The sequence below is a fragment of the Salvelinus alpinus genome, chromosome 32 (genome assembly GCF_045679555.1).
Source record: "Salvelinus alpinus chromosome 32, SLU_Salpinus.1, whole genome shotgun sequence".
Taxonomy (NCBI): Eukaryota; Metazoa; Chordata; class Actinopteri; order Salmoniformes; family Salmonidae; genus Salvelinus; species Salvelinus alpinus.
The window spans coordinates 20,206,121-20,226,700 of record NC_092117.1 but is presented as its reverse complement, the minus strand read 5'-3'; the positions used below and the strand labels follow the sequence as shown (position 1 = coordinate 20,226,700).

At 43.6% G+C, this 20,580-nt stretch overlaps 1 protein-coding gene and 1 long non-coding RNA gene across 6 annotated transcripts in view; one reads left to right on the top strand and one right to left on the bottom strand.

Annotated features, from left to right (window-relative positions):
- LOC139562141 (protein FAM53B-like) overlaps positions 1–17,304 on the bottom strand; it is a 31,561-nt gene extending 14,257 nt beyond the window's left edge. The window contains exons 1-4 of one of the 5 annotated variants that reach the window (XM_071379526.1): positions 16,961–17,102; positions 9,270–9,356; positions 2,512–2,773; positions 1,711–1,765 (exon numbers count right to left, since the gene is read on the bottom strand). In XM_071379526.1, coding sequence (XP_071235627.1) covers positions 1,711–1,765; positions 2,512–2,595 — 139 coding nt within the window. In that variant the 5' untranslated portion in view covers positions 2,596–2,773; positions 9,270–9,356; positions 16,961–17,102. Of the gene's footprint in view, positions 1–1,710; positions 1,766–2,511; positions 2,774–2,949; positions 5,297–9,269; positions 9,369–16,960 lie in introns of those variants that run through there. The other 4 variants (XM_071379527.1, XM_071379525.1, XM_071379530.1 and 1 more) reach the window with 4 other exon arrangements.
- LOC139562144 (uncharacterized) lies at positions 16,325–18,221 on the top strand. Its single transcript, XR_011672311.1, has 2 exons — positions 16,325–16,565; positions 16,703–18,221. It is a non-coding gene; the product is annotated as an uncharacterized lncRNA (long non-coding RNA).
- The last annotated feature ends 2,359 nt before the right edge of the window (positions 18,222–20,580 follow it).

Sequence of the window (20,580 nt, the reverse complement as noted above, 5' to 3'; positions counted from 1 at the left end):
AAGCGAGTATGGTCACATCGGTAGGAGTTTTAATAGAGAGAGATGAAACGCATCACTCAAGGTCTAGATGCCCGGTTAAGGTGGTTCGAGACAGGATAGTAGAAGAATGGCTAGCTACAGACAGGGGATTGGATCGACCCAGGCTGCACTGCTTGACAGAACACTACCTGCTGGAACAGAGCTGCTAGCTCCTGAGTTGGGTAGACCGTTCAGTTGCATAGTGGCTGGCAGGGCAATAGCCTGAGCTTTCTGGTAGTACAGGATTATACAAGCAACCTGGCAGTGTGTCATTAATCAAATCACATTTTGTATTATATAGCATTGCAGTTGTCACAGAACACTTCAGTTGTCACAGAACGCTTAGCTAACAAAACTTGACACGAGCAGGCTTTGAGTAACAGTGGCACAGTGGTGTTTGCCCAACACCAGTCACAAAACAAACAATGACATTCAGGTCAATGAAGCGGCCAATGCTCTACCACTTGATTGACTGTTGATGGGTTTTTCTCAGACTGAACGAAAACTTCAAAAAGTCCTATGAATGTTGATAGAGAGGCAGCTAGGTGTCTGGGCATTCCCTTCATTGCTTCTCAACATCTCTTTGCTAAGCACAGCTTATTGCTACCTAACATAGTGGTAGCAGCCATCCCAGGGGAAATGTGTCTTAGTCTGACAGCTGGTTTGGTTAGCAGGATAGGCTAGCTAGGCTTATTATTCTGTGAAGGTGGATGGCTTCCTATACCAATGATTGGTTTAAATTCAGACAGAATTTGACAAATGACTAAGCCGACATTACTCGTCACAGGCAAAACACCTATCACACTGGTTCTAGCTAACTTAGCCACTACTGAGCTCAAAGCTAACACAGAACTCTATTGATACCCAATTGGCAGCAAGTGGCCCACCCCTGTCCAAACCCATCCCTTCAAATGCTTCTCTCCATTTTTGGTGGGCAGAAATCTTTGTTTCAGTCCCAAAAAACAACTAACGGGGCCGACGACATGATCTGACAAGAATGTCTAGAATACAAAATAACAACAGGAGAAAACACCTAAAAGGTTCACCTAGCCCAGTGAAAAATGTTTTGAAGAAGGACTGAAATCCCACCTGAAGCCATATAATAGTATATAACACGTCTTGTGATGTCAGGTGTAACAGTAGATACAGCAGTTGTAGGACGTGCATCCTTTGTGTTAACCCCTCGCGGGTACATTGAACAGACGACAGGGCGGGTCCAATGGGACTCCTATTTACAGTAGCTTGTCTTTTAACACGGGCGGGGGGGGGGGTGACGTTCACCGAGCCAAAAGGGAACCATTGACAAAGGCAAAACAACACTCAGTTACAGTTAAGTCCCATGAGTGCAGTACACAGCTCTGTGTGACGGCAGGTGCACACCAGACATGAAGGCGAGATGAGAGACAGAAGGAGAAAGAGAGAAGTGAGACAGAAGGGGGATCAGCAGAAACAGTTATGGGGGAGCTTGTAACGAGGCATCAAGCTGGTGAACAAGACAAAGGAAATGAACGCGAGCGAATGGGAACAAATAATGAGACAGTTTTTATGAAAAGCACGGAGGACATGAAAAGCAGATGTTCAATTCAACCAGTTTCCACAACAGCCCAGGTCAATAAAGCCTAAGAGGAGACAATAAGAAACGTTATGGTGAGGACAACTGAGTCTGAGTGAAGGGGAGAGGGATGCACTCACCCACAGTGCCACAGGAGAAGAGGGTAGTCCCTCTGCTCATGGTGTGGCGCTCACGCTGTTGACAGACAGATGGAGGGATAGACAGGGAAAAACAGACAGAGGACATGGCTTAGACTAGGCTCATTTACTCAGACTCCAAACATGTCCGTACATAACTTTTCAGGCATCGAACACGAAGGAGTGCACGCGCTCACACACACACACACACACACACACACACACACACACACACACACACACACACACACACACACACACACACACACACACACACACACACACACACACACACACACACACACACACACACACACACACACACTGTTCACCCGGGAACATATAGAACAATTCAGAGAAAATAACAAGCAGGGTGGTGCAGGCTGGCTCATAGAGAAATAGGGCAAAGCAGCAGAGTCATTAACGTTACTGGGAGTCACAGCAATACAGTGTAATGTCAGCATTCAGAACTGCTAGACACCTTACAGTACACAATGAGGGTTATAAAGAGGAAAAACTACTCAAATTGGCCCCATTTCAGTTGAAGCCTTTTTACCCAAATTGCTTGATTTGAACGCTGAGGTAGAATAATATACAATTTATTTAGAAGGACCAACGTAGAGGCCATATGAAGTTAACACCTTGATGGCGAGCACCCTGCCAAAAACTACAATAGGCTGTATTGTAGAGAAGCCAATAGAAAGCCCAAGTCTCATGTTTCCAAGGCCGGTGGAGAGAGAGGCACCTGTAAGGAACTTGTTACACTACTTTAGTTATAGGTCTAGCTAGCAGAGTTTTACTTACCAGCAGCAAATATTCAGTGTCCTTAGCCCTTACATGATCGCCACCTTTCTTCTTTTCTAGTGTTTTTGAGAAGATGATCACCATGGTAGGGCACAGTTCTGCTCCAGTCCGTTCCAGTGCAGGAGAAGGCCGTGGGAAGCCATCTTAGGTGAGGACTGATGGGGAGAAGGTCTTTTGGGCAGTTTGGACGGGCAGACGACCACCTCTCATCTGCAGAGTGTCCTCGATGGTAGGGGAGCGTCTATCGCTATTCAGCCAATCCCTGTGCAACAACAGACAGAAAGAGAGAGATTTGGTGAGCACACACACAAATATTACAATCCATAAAAATGTGTGCATGCCATTATTGCGCCCGGCATGCGTGGGTGCATGTTTGCAAATGGGCACAAATGTGCGTGAGCACGCCATGATTGCAGTACGTGTCATAATGATCTTTACCAACACACCACCACAATGTGTCCCCAGGCGCAGGGCGAGGAGGAAAGGAGGATTGGTCCTCGTGGGTGTGTCTGTATAGCAGGCAGCAGGGCCCTTAGAGAGACGAGTCTAAACACATACAGTCAGTCCACTGGGCTGGGACACCACAAACACAGTACAGCACAGGTTCACTCTTTACTGAGTCCTCCACTTCGAATCTTTCCCTCACAACACCAGGGAGCTAATCCAAAACATGCAGTTGAATCCCCCCCGACAGACAGAGCTAGGCTATATCAGGAATAGCATGCAAAACAGCTGATTAGAAAGGTCCAGGCCTTATTCTCCAATCAACAGCCTACTAATGACAGCTTGCAGTTTCTACTGTGGGCCAACGGACACAGCTACCACAGTCTCCAGAGCTCCTCAACTAACACCATGACTGTTCTGGGTTCTCCATAAGATATGGTTCAATGAAGTGGGAGGAGAGTGAGCATGGGATGAGGATAGAAAAAGGTGGGATGGGTCAGTTGGAGAGGACAGAATGTACTGGACGTTAAGGTTGCATTAATATACTATATGACAAAGAAATTGGTACTGTGCTTGCTAACTGTGGGAAACAAAAGAGTTGAAATAATGAGGGCATCAGTCCCTGCGGGCTGTCCTCCTCCCACAAGGGAAAAAGAGACCAGGGACATTTCCCCTCATGTCCTCTGCTCTCCTCTCTGGTCTCATGACGGCATGGAGCCAGCCAAACCCTCCCCTAACCCAGACAACGCTGGGCCAACTGTGAACCGCCCTATGGGACTCCCGGTCACGGCCGGTTGTGACACAGCCTGGGATTGAACCCTGGTCTGTAGTGACACCTCAAGCACTGCGATGAAGTGCCTTAGACCACTGCACCACTCGGGAGGCCAATGTCTCAAGTTTTGAGGAGGTGTGCAATTGGCATGTTGACTGCAGGAATGTCCACCAGAGCTATTGCCAGAGAATTGAATGTTCATTTTCTAACATAAGCCGCCCCCAACACATTTTCGAGAATTTGGCAGTATGTTCAACGAGCCTCACAACAGCAGGCCATGTGTAACCAAGCCAGCCCAGGACCTCCACATCCTTCACCTGCGGGATCATCTGAGACCAGCCACCCGAACAGCTGATGAAACAAACTGTGGGTTTGTACAACCAAAGAATTTCTGCATGAACTGTGCTCGTCATCCTCATCAGGGTCTTGACCTGACTGCAGTTCGGCGTCGTAACTTCAGTGTGCAAATGTTCACCTTCGATGGCCACTGGCACACTGGAGAAGTGTGCTCTTCCCGGTTTTAACTGTACCGGGCAAATGGCAGACAATGTGTATGGCGTTGGGGGCGAGCGGTTTGCTGATGGCGGTGGGGTTATGGTACGGGCAGGCATAATCTACGGACAACAAACACAATTGCATTTAATGCACAGAGATACCGTGACGAGATCCTGAGGCCCATTGTCGTGCCATTCATCTGCCACCATTACTTCATATTTCAGCATGATAATGCATGGCCCAAGGATATGTACACAATTCCTGGAAGCTGAAAATGTCCTTGTTCTTCCATGGCCTTCATGCTCACCAGACGTGTAAAACAGAGTGTTGCAGTTCCCGCCAATATCCAGCAACTTCACACAGCCATTAAAGAGGAGTAGAACAACAGGCCACAATCAACAGCCTGATCAAATCTATACAAAGGAGATGTGTCGCACTGCATGAGGCAAATGGTGGTCACACCAGATACTGACTGGTTTTCTGATCCACGCCCCTACCTTTAAAAAAAAAAGTTATCTGTCACTCACAGATGCATATCTGTATTCCCAGTCATGTGAAATCCATAGATATGGGCATAATACATTTCCTTATATGAATTGGAACTCAGTAAAATCTTTGAAATTGTTGCGTTTATATTTTTGTTCAGTGTATTTTAAAAAGATGAGATTTTGAAGATTATTATAAATACAACTATGATGTCATACAGATAAGCCAAACACCTGTGAGTCCAAATGTGCACTTCACATTTCCAAATTATATATTGTCACCGTTTATGATCACTATGTTTGGTGTACAGTTACAAGACGACATGATGTTATAACCTGGGTCATTCTCAAGTTTCTCAAGAATGAGCCTGTTTGTTAATTGGGAGGAAAAGTCGCTGTGGCACACACACACCTGACTCCTTTCTATATACAACCTGTTTCTCTGAATTGCCTTGCTCAAGTCTAACACTCTAAGATCGTATTTTAGAACTTAGTTAGGCCTCTTGGCATAGGAATAGGAACCCAGATTGCAATTTATATTGGACCATTTTTGGATTTCTTAAACAACTAATGTGTTATGGCGGGGACGCAAGGTTGAGTTCCGAACTAAACAACTACAAGTGTGCTTGCCCTGGTTCCTCAACGGTACAGTACCTTAAAGTTCAAGTCTCTTCTTTGAGTCATTAAAGTACATTGAAATTGCTTAGGAACTGTGGCCACATGGAACCAGTTAGTCCTTTCATTTAAACCTACCCCACATTTACCAGGAACAGTCTTATCATGTTATCCAGAGTATTTTCAGATTTTGTTATCAAAAAATGTGGCGAAAAGTACAGTAGATGTTTGGATTTAGTCTTGTGTCAGGTGAACTGTAGTGTACTCATCTTTGGTTTAACAATGTTCCCATGATCTCCAAACTGTTCCCTTTCAATTGCTACCATATAAACTATCCATATATGCCAATTCCCACAAGTGTAAAGGGTTAAATCATATCATATCTGGGTAAATTCTAAATTCCAAAAAGGATCATACTAAATGGCAATAGCAATTGCATTTATAAATCCCTAAAGGGAAAAAGTTCATTATGATTCAATTCCATAGGGGAAGTACTGTACCTAACAGTAATTCTAAACAGATTTTTCTTCATTATAGAAGTTGGGTCTGCGCACAGGCCCCTTGGCTCTCAAGGGTCAATTAGGGTTCCCGGTTTCTACTACTCCTACAGTTTTGCTTCGATACTGCAGTTTAACAGACCCCCGTCCCAGAAATACAATTTCAATAGATGGCCACATAGAGAAGTCAGATTAGAAAATTCCTAATAAAACACTTTAGTCATCACCTTTGTGCAAAAACATCCATTGAATTATAAAAATGATTGTTGCTGAGGCCGATTATTGTTCCATCACTTTTTCCAAGATAATACAATTTTAGCAACCAGAAAATGCTTCTCCATTTCCTGGTTGCTAAACTTCTAATAATTTGCCTAATTTAAGTTTATGTGGTAAAACATGAGTCCATTGTACAAGTACAAGACACAAAAACAAAACTTAAGAACTGGAAGCATAGAAATAGTGCACATAAAAAAGATCTACCATTTCTTAGACTTACTTTCAATGAAAATGACAGATCTATAACTCACATTTCTATGTGAATTTGGTCGGGTCACCCAAAAAGTTACATATTGCAGCTTTAACATTTTATATTCATCCAATGTCTGCCATGTTTTTGGATGATGTGATGACGTTATCGCTACTCACCCTGCTTCCTGTGCGCACATGAATTGTGAATGGGCACCTGGGGGGACAATATGGGGCCCTGTAAGGTTTTGTGGCAGTGTTTGGTGTCCATAACTGATTGGATGTGGTTACTGCACAGGAGAGCTATCACTCTCTAGTTAACGCTGGGTCAGCCCTTTCTCATGTTGAGGTCGTAAAGCAAGGCTGGAGAGGTCACGGCATACCAAGCCGCCCTCCGGCCATCACCCCAGCACCCATTGGCTGGACACTTTGTCCAAAAACGACACCCCATCATGCAACAGGAGCTTGGTGAGAACACAAACAAAGCAGCTCTCATTCATTAAACTTTTTACTTGACATCGTCTGACTTGATGTGCGGTAACGGCGGTTGATTTTGGCCTTCAAGTTGATTCTACACAAATAAAGGCTTTATCTCTATGAGCACTGAAAGGCCATTCACTTCTTTATCTCTGAAAGAAGAGCAGTGACCATGACAACCCAGTGCTGTAACAAAGGGGGGAAAACAACAGAGAGAAGAAACACCTTTCTTGAGAAAGAGTTTCCAGAGAAACACACCTTTCGAGAGAGATTTCCAGAGAAACACACATTTCGAGAGAGATTTCCAGAGAAACACACCTTTCGAGAGAGATTTCCAGAGAAACACACCTTTCGAGAGAGATTTCCAGAGAAACACACCTTTCGAGAGAGATTTCCAGGGCACTGACATGTAACCCCCCCCACACACGGGAGTGCAAAATGTGTTGCCATTTAAAATTACCGACACATACACAAATAACACTTCCCCTGTGCTCACAAGTCAGCACTCTATTTCAGGGTGTTGGTGAGCAGCAGCGACGACCTCATTAGCTAACATGTGATAAGAAAAACCGCCAAAGGAAATCCACAAAGCCTTGTCAAAGCTATAATCAGTCTCTCTCACACAGATACTGTAGCTGGTGCCACACACACACACACACACACACACACACACACACACACACACACACACACACACACACACACACACACACACACACACACACACACACACACACACACACACACACACACACACACACACACACACACACACACACACACACACACACACACACACACACACACACAGACACAGACCCTCAATCAGAAAAGGAGGAACACAGTCAACTTGTGCAATATCCCATCTTGCTTTCACATCCACTTTTATTGTCCACACAGTAAACATCAAGATGTCGTCAACACATCCATCCAGATGTGCCAATGTTTTTTTTCAAACTACTGCAACATCTCTCTGTGTTTCCTCACTACAGGACATTGCTGCTGATTGATCTGTACAATTCCTAGTCTACAAGGGCAAGCATGCTACAGTATGGATGTGTAACATATGCTGCATTACGCGGACATGTGCTCATGTGGAAAAAGGCCAACCTCTGACCTGGATGTTAGAAACTAGGACAAAGTCATATCTAGACAGTACATCACTTCCTTATCAGTGGAGTACATTAGTTCAAGCTTGAGAGATGGACTTCAGACACCGCAATCACTGTTCCTGTCCAGTGATGCTATGCTTGTCAAAGCTGATTTAGGATCACTTCTTCTTAAATTATCCCTAATCTATAGAACAAGACTGAACCGGGTGGGTCCAAGTGTGAGGTAATAAAGGAGGTACAGGCCAGAGGCCCCCTTCTGGAAAAGCCTTTGCATTCCAGGGCTCTCCACACATCAGGTACCCTACTAATTACCTCCGCTCTCATCCCCTCACCCCTCGCTCCCTCAGCATGTGGTTTCTCCCATTACCCCTGACAGGCTGCTCTATGCACATTAACCAGGCCCTAATCCACCAGGGATATGTTACATGAGAGCCTCCAGACCAGAGCATGATGGTTAATCCCACTCTCAGGGCTCCATCACGGCTAAGGAAGGGGGCCACTCCTACGGTGTTTAAATAGGTGACGTTATAAAGAAAGTCACTTCCAACCCCATAATCGCACGTCCCGGGTACCACTTCTCTCCAAGACAGTTACATAACACTGCAGGTCTCGTTTTGGGGGAGCTAGGGGATGAATGGTGTGGGTGTGTTTAGGGGGAGCTAGGGGATGAATGGTGTGGGTGTGTTTTGGCGTAGAGGGTGACTTTATGACCAAAATATCATATTATTTTGACGGTATGGTGGTATTTTATGTTTCTGAATAATAATAGTTCTAAATATATGTTTTATGAGCAGTGCATTACACTAGACTGGCAACAATTCATTCTAAGGGATAGTTTTATACTCAACCAAATTAGGGCAAAACTGACAGTGAAGTAGTCCAATTTCATACCGGTATACCGCTTATTCACAATATATTTCCCAGCCCTAGGATGATGGGAAATCATGGGAATTCCATTGAGTCATGACATGCTCACCTTTCTCATGAATGAGTGTATGACTTATTCAACCAAACAGCCATCTGTTACTTGCTTGGCAAAGGTCTCGATGACTTTGTGTGTGTTCGTGTGTATGCTTGGAACGAGGGTAAGTGGGTTACGGGCCTTGCAGACAGACAGACTTTTCACCACGTCGGCTCAGGGATTCAAATCAGCAACCTCTCAGTTACTGGCTCAACACTCGTAACTGCTAGGCTACCTGCTGTGCATCATCACAGCAAAATCTCTGTGGAACATAATAGATGCATTAGGCTACATGTTATTCTTTCCATACAATACTTTCATACTAATATAATGGCAGATGATCACCTTCAGCTTTTTGATCATCTTAATGTAAATGTGTGAGAATTGGATTTTCAGCAGCTGAGAATGCGTGGATCTTTCTGTACTCTGTCTTACCTCCACCAGCCTGGCTGTCATGCGTGCGTTTGTGTTCTACAGGTGTGTCTCCTCATGACGCAGGGTCATCACGGTCACGTATTGATCCTGCAAAATGATCTATTAGAGATGATTGCTAAGTATTGCATAGTAGAGTGTAAACACTGTAATAATAAAGTTCTACGTTCACATAATGTAAAAGATGGTGTAGTGAAAAGGGATTGCCAAAACACACCAACTCTAATTTAGCTACCATTTTGACCAGATGGAAGGAACATGATTTCGCTCAGCTCATTAAACCTCTCAGTTGTGAGAGGCGAAACATCTTGGCAGAGAAACTGTGGCAAATACTGTGAAGTGCAGGCCACTGCTTCAGAACTAGCATGGAAAACAGGTTCTGCTTGCTAATACTTATATTTAGACTGTCTACGCCATAAAACAATGGAAACATACTATTGCTTTTTTTAGGGGTGTATAATTGACGGATTACGCTCTAGACAGAATCAACAGAAAGTCTAACCAAACCTTGAGTGATTCAGACAGGAGATATGCAGTGTCGTTCAGAAAAGCAGGGAGAAAGGAGAAGGTGGAGGATAAACAGAAGAATGACTCCTTTGTCATTCATAACAGACGTCTTATGATAGTGAATGACAAAAAAAACACGAGGTCACTTCAGTTGTCAAAAGGGAATTCAGGGTGAATGTCCTTCAGTGGTGGTTGTCCATCTCATCATAAGGCTTCTTATCAGGCCTCTCACCAATCAGTGGTAATGAAGAAAATGAAAGGAAGCCATTTCAGACTAGTGGTGGGACGCACTGATGTGGTGGTGGGACGCACTGATGTGGTGGTGGGACGCACTGATGTGGTGGTGGGACGCACTGATGTGGTGGTGGGACGCACTGATGTGGTGGTGGGACGCACTGATGTGGTGGTGGGACGCACTGATGTGGTGGTGGGACGCACTGATGTGGTGGTGGGACGCACTGATGTGGTGGTGGGACGCACTGATGTGGTGGTGGGACGCACTGATGTGGTGGTGGGACACACTGATGTGGTGGTGGGACACACTGATGTGGTGGTGGGACACACTGATGTGGTGGTGGGACACACTGATGTGGTGGTGGGACACACTGATGTGGTGGTGGGACACACTGATGTGGTGGTGGGACACACTGATGTGGTGGTGGGACACACTGATGTGGTGGTGGGACACACTGATGTGGTGGTGGGACACACTGATGTGGTGGTGGGACACACTGATGTGGTGGTGGGACACACTGATGTGGTAATGTGTCACAGGGCTTTAAAAATGGCTTCCCTTCCCAGAATGCTTTTAATCTGAAACCAGATCTAGTCATTGGCAGGGGGTTGGGGAAGGTTGCTCTGGTGTACACCAGAATGCCTCCTTTCTTCTCAGCAGTCCATCTTAGACTCTGTGGGCGTTCGAGACGTAACATTTACAAACGCATCATGTAAATGAGATATACACACAGAAACGCGGGGGAGACCGTGGAACATGACTTTTTGTTTTGAGCTCAGCTCACAGCTTTTGACGCTGTGGGCGAAGCGGAGCAGTTATGACTGAAGGTCACACAGAAAGAGAGAAAGGGCTGTCGTTAAAATCAAATGTGTGCAACACAGAGGCACAGACTGGCATGGCTAACAATCCTTCTTTCTGGAGGCTTTGCATAACGCCTCGGGCCAGGAAACCACAGAAAGAGAGTGGAGAGAGCAAAGGAGAGAGATAAAGTGAGAGGGCTACAGATAGAGAGGGAGAGTATGGTCCAGTGCCTCGCAGACAGGCACGCAGCTGCCCACTCAGAGAATGAAGCCTTAATAGGGACTCGCACACAAAAGCCTTGCAAATGTGTGCGTCTTAAGCACACACAGGAGCACAGAGTGATCCCCTTTAAAAACCAACTCTGCTTAATTACCTCCATAAATTACTGCAGCTATCCCATGTCCAAAACAAGTCCCTCTTGTCTGCCTACCGCCTGCCTAGCTATCTGAGACAACCCTGTTCGACTTGACTGTCTTTCACATATAGATTCCAGCATTTCAGATTTTACTGTGTTAAAAAGAAGAAACTGAAGCAAGTAAAGCCATTTTTTAACACTGCATTGGATAGTTTGGGAGATCGTGATTGTCATGCAAATCTACTTTGGCAGAAACATAGACAGAGATTCCTTGAATGAGCCCTATACTCTGGAAGATTGTAAACAAACAAAGTTGTACTTTACCATGCAAGTGCATACAAAATTAGACATAGCACAGTTGTTTGATATCAACAGATTGTGGGCAGAACTGAAAGAGCATGTGAAAGCAAGAGGCCTACAAACCTGACTCAGTAACACCAGCTCTGTCAGGAGGAATGGGCCAAAATTCACCCAACTTATTGTGGGAAGCGTGTGGAAGGCTACCCGAAACGTTTGACCCAAGTTCAACAATTTAAAGGCAATGCTACCAAATACTAATTGAGTGTATGTAAACTTCTGACACACTGGGAATGTGCTGAAAGAAATAAAGGCTGAAATAAATCATTCTCTCTACTATTATTCTGACATTTCACATTCTTAAAATAAACTGGTGATCCTAACTGACCTAAGACAGGGAATTTACCAGGAATATATGTCAGGAATTGTGGAAAACTGAGTTTAAATGTATTTGGCTAAGGTGTATGTAAACTTCCGACTTCAACTGTACATGTGTCCACCTTACCCACACTGTGTCTGTTCCCGCACTATATTCAAATACCAGTACGCATTCTACAAGTGGAGGAATAGGCTAAATATGATAATAACACAACAACAGCTGATGGAAGTATCTAACTACTGTAGTGTAGTAGCCAGCTAACCTCTGTAGCTAGCCAGCAAACTAGCAAGCAATGCTAAAGGATTGCAAACTAGTTAGCATAACTCTAGACGAACAAAAAAGTTTTTCTAAATATTAGCTAGCATTTATGAGGCCAGCAAACATGTTTTCCACGTGCTAAGAATGTGTTTCCTCCAACGTTATAATGAAAAGATGCCTCTGTCCCAAAACACAAGTATTCTGGAGACATGTGAGAGGAGTGCTGAGTGCTTTCGGTAGCCTGATTGTGTCCAGACTGAGGAGAAATCGGCACACAATGCATCCCTGACCACATTCTGAAGTGATTAGCCGGATCTGAACACAATCAAACCACAAAGTGACTTTTGTGTGTCTAGACCCGTCTTTTCAATGCAAGCTTCGTATTCTGATAGCATACAGTGGGGCAAAAAAGTATTTAGTCAGCCACCAATTGTGCAAGTTCTCCCACTTAAAAAGATGAGGCGCCTGTAATTTTCATCATAGGTACACTTCAACTATGACAGACAAAATGAGAAAGAAAAAAATCCAGAAAATCACATTGTAGGATTTTTAATGAATTTATTTGCAAATTATGGTGGAAAATAAGTATTTGGTCAATAACAAAAGTTTATCTCAATACTTTGTTATATACCCTTTGTTGGCAATGACAGAGGTCAAACGTTTTCTGTAAGTCTTCACAAGGTTTTCACACACTGTTGCTGGTATTTTGGCCCATTCCTCCATGCAGATCTCCTCTAGAGCAGTGATGTTTTGGGGCTGTTGCTGGGCAACACGGACTTTCAACTCCCTCCAAAGATTTTCTATGGGGTTGAGATCTGGAGACTGGCTAGGCCACTCCAGGACCTTGAAATGCTTCTTACGAAGCCACTCCTTCGTTGCCCGGGCGGTGTGTTTGGGATCATTGTCATGCTGAAAGACCCAGCCACGTTTCATCTTCAATGCCCTTGCTGATGGTAGGCTTTGTTACTTTGGTCCCAGCTCTCTGCAGGTCATTCACTAGGTCCCCCCGTGTGGTTCTGGGATTTTTGCTCACCGTTCTTGTGATCATTTTGACCCCACGGGGTGAGATCTTGCGTGGAGCCCCAGATCGAGGGAGATTATCAGTGGTCTTGTATGTCTTCCATTTCCTAATAATTGCTCCCACAGTTGATTTCTTCAAACCAAGCTGCTTACCTATTGCAGATTCAGTCTTCCCAGCCTGGTGCAGGTCTACAATTTAGTTTCTGGTGTCCTTTGACAGCTCTTTGGTCTTGGCCATAGTGGAGTTTGGAGTGTCACTGTTTGAGGTTGTGGACAGGTGTCTTTTTATACTGATAACAAGTTCAAACAGGTGCCATTAATACAGGTAACGAGTGGAGGACAGAGGAGCCTCTTAAAGAAGAAGTTACAGGTCTGTGAGAGCCAGAAATCTTGCTTGTTTGTAGGTGACCAAATACTTATTTTCCACCATATTTTGCAAATAAATTCATTAAAAATCCTACAATGTGATTTTCTGGATTTTTTTTCTCATTTTGTCTGTCATAGTTGAAGTGTACCTATGATGAAAATTACAGGCCTCTCTCATCTTTTTAAGTGGGAGAACTTGCACAATTGGTGGCTGACTAAATACTTTTTTGCCCCACTGTATGTCACATGTAAGTGTCAAGTGTAGACACAGCCTTAGTCATCATAACTGTATTTACCACCATAGCTGAGAAGTATGAACCAACACACAAAAAAACTGTTCTTTCCTGAACAAACAGCCCTTAGACTGTCTCAGACACACACAGGCCTGATGATATACCCCTATCAACATCCCATTTGCAATTAGATACTAGAGCTGATCCAATCTCAGCCTGACTTTCCACCTAGTTTGCCAGTGGAACTGAGATTAGTTTTCAAGTGAATGAGTGAATTCACATGCAAGCAAGAAACAGAAAGGTGCACTACTGTATGTACATTCACTAAAACTACACTTTAGTTTATTTGTAAATAACCACCCCAGTAAAGAGAGAACAGAGGTGTATAAACCCACATAGGCATACCTCCTTTCAGGCTGTCCCAGTACGGTGAGAACAGACACAGACAAGTAGACTGTAAGCATTCCATGGAATTTCAGGCCATCCCGGTAGAAAACCAGTCCTGTCTGGTATTTAGTTCATGAAGTAAAGATCAACCATCTCTCCCATAACATAACAAGAGGGCAAAAAACACATACTCTAACAATAACTTCCCTAGTCCCAAATGAAACGACCCTGGCAAACCCGTAGTCAAAGTGTTCCATTGTCAGTGGCACTTTAATCAGTGTAGGCCTACCCAAACATTCTGTAGTCACGCAATTACATTACACACTCCAACGATGGTCCAAAACATGACTCCAAAAACAATGCAATCTAACAGTACAGCATTTCCCTGCCAGCTCTTCAATCTCAACACTTTGTTTTGTTAAGAGAGCGTAGGGGCGGTTTGGTTGTCTGAGCTTCTTGAAACTGAATCATACCATTCAGAACACCTTCAAAGTTACATGTAAAGTGTTTTTTCACAAGTCTAGGTGTTTCATTCCACTTGGCAACACAAACAAAGAACAAAGTGACTCATATCAAGACATCCCAGCTGCGAACCTTCCTCTGCAAAACCACAAACGAGAAGGATGATGTTAATTACAGAACTCAATTACAATAAAAGGCTGAAATATGTTGTTGAGTGTGAAGTCTTGTGAAAAGCATGAGCTGGCGCACATTCAAAAAAGTTAGTAGAGGTGTTGACTAACGGCGAGTAAACTGTAGGCTATAAAAAATAAAGAGAATCGGACACTCTATATACAAGCTCCCAGTAATTTATTAGGTAAACCATGAACATTTCGGCATCACAGTGCCTTCTCATGTGTCATCACACGAGGGGCTCCCGAGTGGTGCAGCAGTCTAAGGCAGCGCTTGAAGCATCACTACAGATACCCTGGTTCAAATCCAGGCTGTATTCCAACCAGCCGTGATTGGGAGTCCCATAGGCTGGCGCACAATTTGGCCAGTGTAGGCAGTCATTGTAAATAAGAATTTGTTCTTAACTGACTTGTTTAAAAATCACAGTGATGCTGAAACATTGGTTTACCCAATAAATCACCGACAGCTTATATATAGTGAGCAACTCTATGATTCATTTTTAGAGCCTAGAGTCTGAAGTCTTGCCCAGTGTGTTTGTGTGTGTCCTTATGGAAAACTCACATGAATTTCACATGTGAAGTGTTCCAAAAACACATGATCACATCCCACTGGGCACCAACGTCTATTCCACATTGGTTCTACGTCATTTCATTGAAATTACATGAAAACAACATTGATTCAACCAGTGTTTTCAGTGGTAGGTGATCTTTTGTGAAGTTAATGTGATCACATGTTTTCACGTGTAGTTTCATGTTAAGTTTTCCAAAAACAATTGGGTTTTCTCTAAGGTTGTGTGTGTGTGTGTGTGTGTGTGTGTGTGTGTGTGTGTGTGTGTGACTCATGAAACACCTCAAATGACTATCAATCTTTTCTCAGGTTGCGGTGCTGAGGAGGGTGTCAATAAAATGAGATAAGAAAGCCACACTTCCCTCCAACTGGCAGTTCTTGAAACAGACCAGTGTTACAGGCACACAACATGACATAAAAGTGGGACAACTTACAAACCCCAATAACCATAATAATAACATATCTAGCTCTACAATTCCCGATCTGGATATTTGAGGGTATGCAGGTGTAAAGGATGCCACACTGCTTGCTAAGAGAGTACCTCCTGATTCGGCTCACACCAGGCTTGAACCCAGGCCTTGTCACCCTCGTAAAGCATCTTACCAGTCAGCACCACACCAAAAGCTAGCAATTCAGCAGCGCAGGTGGAGACATCAGGTAGAAGTCACACTTAAGGCTGAGAAGTAAGTTTCACACATCCCCATTTGCTACATTCACCCTCAAATGTACTCAAAAGCTGCCCCAACATTGAGCTGAGCACAACTGTATATCTGGGTCACAGCACCATTGTAAAGATCATCGTGGCTGGATTAGCAAGTATCACTTGTTCCTGATTTGGCTCACACCAAAGCTCGAACCCAGGACTGCTGCCTTGCTAGCACATGTGACTACCCTCCTGAAACTGTCTTAACAGTTAGCACCACACGATTAAGTAGCAGTCAGCTGCAAGTGGCAACACTTAAGGCTGAAAAGTAAGTTTTGCACATCCCCATGTGCTACACAGGCGTGGTGAGAGCAGCGGAGAACAACAAGTAGTACCACACAAGGGTGGAGGGGGGTTAAATTGAACCGGGTTACAGAGCTGGAGCATTGAATACAGGAAGGCTTTTGTCCCAGTGGCCCAAGCACTGCGCACAACGCAAATGATCTCTCAATCAACTCCTCTCTATTCTCTTATTTGACTATGTGCTGTTCTACTACAGTGGAAACATGCGCAACCGGCAGCTAGAAAGCAAGCAAGTTTACGCAGCATCGCAACACGGTATTTAACTTGTTCCTCAATTACATTGTGCAGTAGCCTATTTTAAGATACATAAAACACGATAATCATTTGTGTTGGGGTTACAGCCTTTCAATGTCATCCCTGAAAACATCATTTTCCAAGCACTTTGTTTCCAGGTATTATGATCGCATGGATCACAAGCAAGCAACACTTCCCAGTTTATATTGTTGACAATATTTAACTTTCTCTAGACATAAGAAATAAGCGTATATGCTTATTTCAACTTCTTGCAATGAAAAAAAGCTCAAGCAAACTTCAGCAATCAACAAACTACTTTGGGCAACAAAGACACCCCAACAAAGGATTAGCATACATTCTCAAGAGTGGCATACCAATTCAAAGAAAATATGATGTCGGGATGTATGGCTTACTACCTGGCCAGCTGAGAGTCTGTCGAAGTTAAATCATCTTCGATTTCCGCAACAAAGGACCAGAAAAGTGTGTGGATCCTCATGCGCACTACTGCCTCCACAGCGGCGATGGCAGTGTGGGACTGAGCAACTGCATGAAACTCCGTGTTCGATGGAACGTTGAAACAAAATCCGCGTTCAGCGAAACCATTTCTCACGCAGAGGGAGGAAGCAACTATTGATTCCACAGTGGTGTAGCCAATTTGAACAATTAAGCTTAACCGTACTTATACAGATACTATTTATATATTCAGCATGTTTCTTGCCATTCATTACACATGTATTTTATTTCTAGTTCAATAGAAACTACATAATTTAGCCCCCCCCATATTGGTATCGTCTACTTGTGTGCTCCTTTTCTTTTCCCACAAGCTATTCTGAATGTACAACTCTGTAGTAACATTGTTACAGTTACTAGTTCACTTGTAAATGTGTCCAGTATCACAACGTGACTGTGATTGACTGACCCTCTGTGACATGAATTAAAACGAATTGTTTCCAGGCCTTAACCATCTGTAATGTATGACACTAGCCTAAATAAGTAGATCCTATTAAATGCTCTCATTCATATTGCCATTTGTTAGGCATGTCTAAAAGTGTTCCTTCTTTGTCACAGTCATGTCTACATACACCCATAGTTCATGTAGAAACATGTAGTACAGTTCTGTAAACTATTTTAGCAGTAGAAAAATACTAGGCCAGGCCTAGTAGCCTAAATAAATGTATAATGGTTGTATGCAGAGATATACAGTATTATATTTAGCTACATCCATGTGCTCTGTAACTGTGAAATTGACTGAGCTGCCTGTAAGGTTTCACTGGAACCTGACAGATGGTTTGAAATGTGGCAAGGAGGGATCTCTCCCACTTTCCATTGCTTCCCCGGCAAGGAAAACTGCACAGCTACATGCAGGAGTAATTCAATCAGCGCCCGGAAATCATATTAAGAGGTCAAACGGTTTCCAAGGAGAAATACAAAAAACATAAATATTTACTGTATCACACTTGAGACTGAAATGAAAGCACAGCATTTGCAACTTTTGATTAGCATTATGAGTGGAATAAAAGTCCGTCTCACCACAGTGCCAGCACACTTTGCCTGCTGATGATGGCAAGTTATGAACCTACTGTACATTTTCATGTTGCTTTGAGAATAAGGCACAGAAGAAGGCACAGTGATGCCGAAACGTTGGTGATTTACCCAATAAATTAATGGGAGCTAATATATAGAGCGTGCGACTCTCTTTATTTATTTTCATAGCTTATAGTTTATTCTCCGTCAGTCAGCACCTCTACATAAAATACTTTTCTCTGGGTGTGCGCCAGCTCATGTTGTTTTATTTGGCTTTGAGAATGACGGCCATATATCCCATATAGTGTATGCCTATATAGTGTATGTCTTCTGTGACTCATGAAACACAGATCATGTGTCTAGGACAACAACCTCTCTCTCAATGTGAGCAACACAATGGAGCTGATCGTGGACTATTGGAAAAGGAGGGCCGAACAGGCCCCCATTAACATCGACGGGACTGAAGTGGAGCAGGTTGAGAGGTTCCTTGGTGTCCACATCGCCAACAAACTATCATGGTCCAAACACACCAAGACAGTTGTGAAGAGGGTACGACAACACCTTTTCCCCCTCAGGAGACTGAAAAGATTTGGCATGGGTCCCCAGATCCTCAAAAAGTTCTACAGCTGCACCATCGAGAGCATCCTGACCGGTTGCATCACCGCCTGGTATGGCAACTGCTCGGCATCTGACCGTAAGGTGCTACAGCGGGTAGTGCGTATGGCCAAATACATCACTGGGGCCAAGCACCCCCCCCCCCTTTGTTTTTACACTGCTGCTACTCGCTGTTTATTATCTATGCATAGTCACTACAAATTGCCTCGACTAACGCATCGCACATTGACTCGGTACATATTGTTATGTAAATGTATCGTGTTACTTTTTGATAAACTTTTTATTTTTTTATTTTTTTTTACTTTAGTTTATTTAGTAAATATTTTCTTAACTCTATTTCTTGAACTGTGGTAAGTTCTGTTGTATTTGGTGCATGTGACAAATAAAATTTGATTTGAAATTACAGTGGACATCCTAAAACAGCACAATGTGCAAAAAAGCCTCCAGCCACACACACCAGTCCTTTTCAGATTGTTGTATTTAACTAGACAAGTCAGTTAAGATCAAATTCTTATTTACAATGACGACCTACCGGGGAACAGTGGATTAACTGCCTTGTTCAGGGACAGAACAACAGATTTTTACTTTGTCAGCTCGGGGATTCGATCCAGCAACCCTTCGGTTACTGGCCCAACGCTCTAACCACTAGGCTACCTGCCGCCCCAAAAGATAGGATTGCTCAACTACCATGGCATGCCAGCCGTCTGTTGAAAGAGAATAACATGCTCCAAGCAGATGAGTGAAACAAAATGTATCATTTACTAGGCCTCAAATTCCTGGAGCCAGTTTAATGACTGCTGCCTTAAAACACGCGGTACAGTGGGCATGCTTTATTTCCATGAACAGCAGCAGAGCTCCAGGGGTGTGTTCCTGTTCACAGCGTCGTAAACTAACAAGTTAACCACTATCAAACCCTCAGGGTGACAGGATCACAATCACATCTGTCCTTCTGCCCCTGAACAAGGTAGTTAGCCCACTGTTCCTAAGCCGTCATTGAAAATAAGAATTTGTTCTTAACTGACTTGCCTAGTTAAATGAAGGTAAAATAAAACATAGCAGATGCATAAAACATTTCATGGTAATGATACATCTATCAATCACTTCTATTCATCCACAAGGAACTAAGGTGCTATCCACAGATGCGAATTGAGGTTTATTTGAATGGTGTTTGGCAACTGCATTAGCAGGATACCCTGATGATAAGGCATGCTGTATCGAAAAGCTGACTGGATTACTTTCATGACATGACTTTGATTAACAGGATTTCAGTGCCTCCCAAAGCCTCCATATTTGTGTCTACGTCTCTTAGCAACAGCACCTGTGCGAGGGAGTGGGCTTTACGCAAGGAGCAGCGAGCTTCAGTCCGTAATTCAATCTAATTTGTGGTGCAGAACAAAGACATTGTTTCTGTGACAGGCAAACAAAGAGCCATTTGAAGACTTCCTTAGATGCTGCCTCGTCTCAGACAGTGTACATTTCAATGAGACAATATTGGTCACCGAGTGAAGACAGTCAAGAAGCATCTTGTTTCATGGGAAAAAGTTGTGTAATGGTATAATGTGTCAATGCGCATCCAGGCAGGATTTTCAGTGTCTTGTAAATTTCCAGGCAGTAGTTTTCGTAACACGTTGCATGTGTTTACTCAATAGCATGCCTCGGCATCAACTGCTCCCATTGGGCCACCCGCCCAGATTCCAATTAGAGGTAGTTTGAGAGTTATTAATGACAGAATGAGTTAAGACAGGAAATCACTTATCTTTCTTTGAACCATACCCTCTGTTTATTCATTATGAGCTGGTTATTAAGGTAGATTGCAAACAGAGGACTTCTGAATGGAAAATGTTAGGTAGACATGATGAATACATCCACAGCTTAATCCAAAGATACTGTACATTAA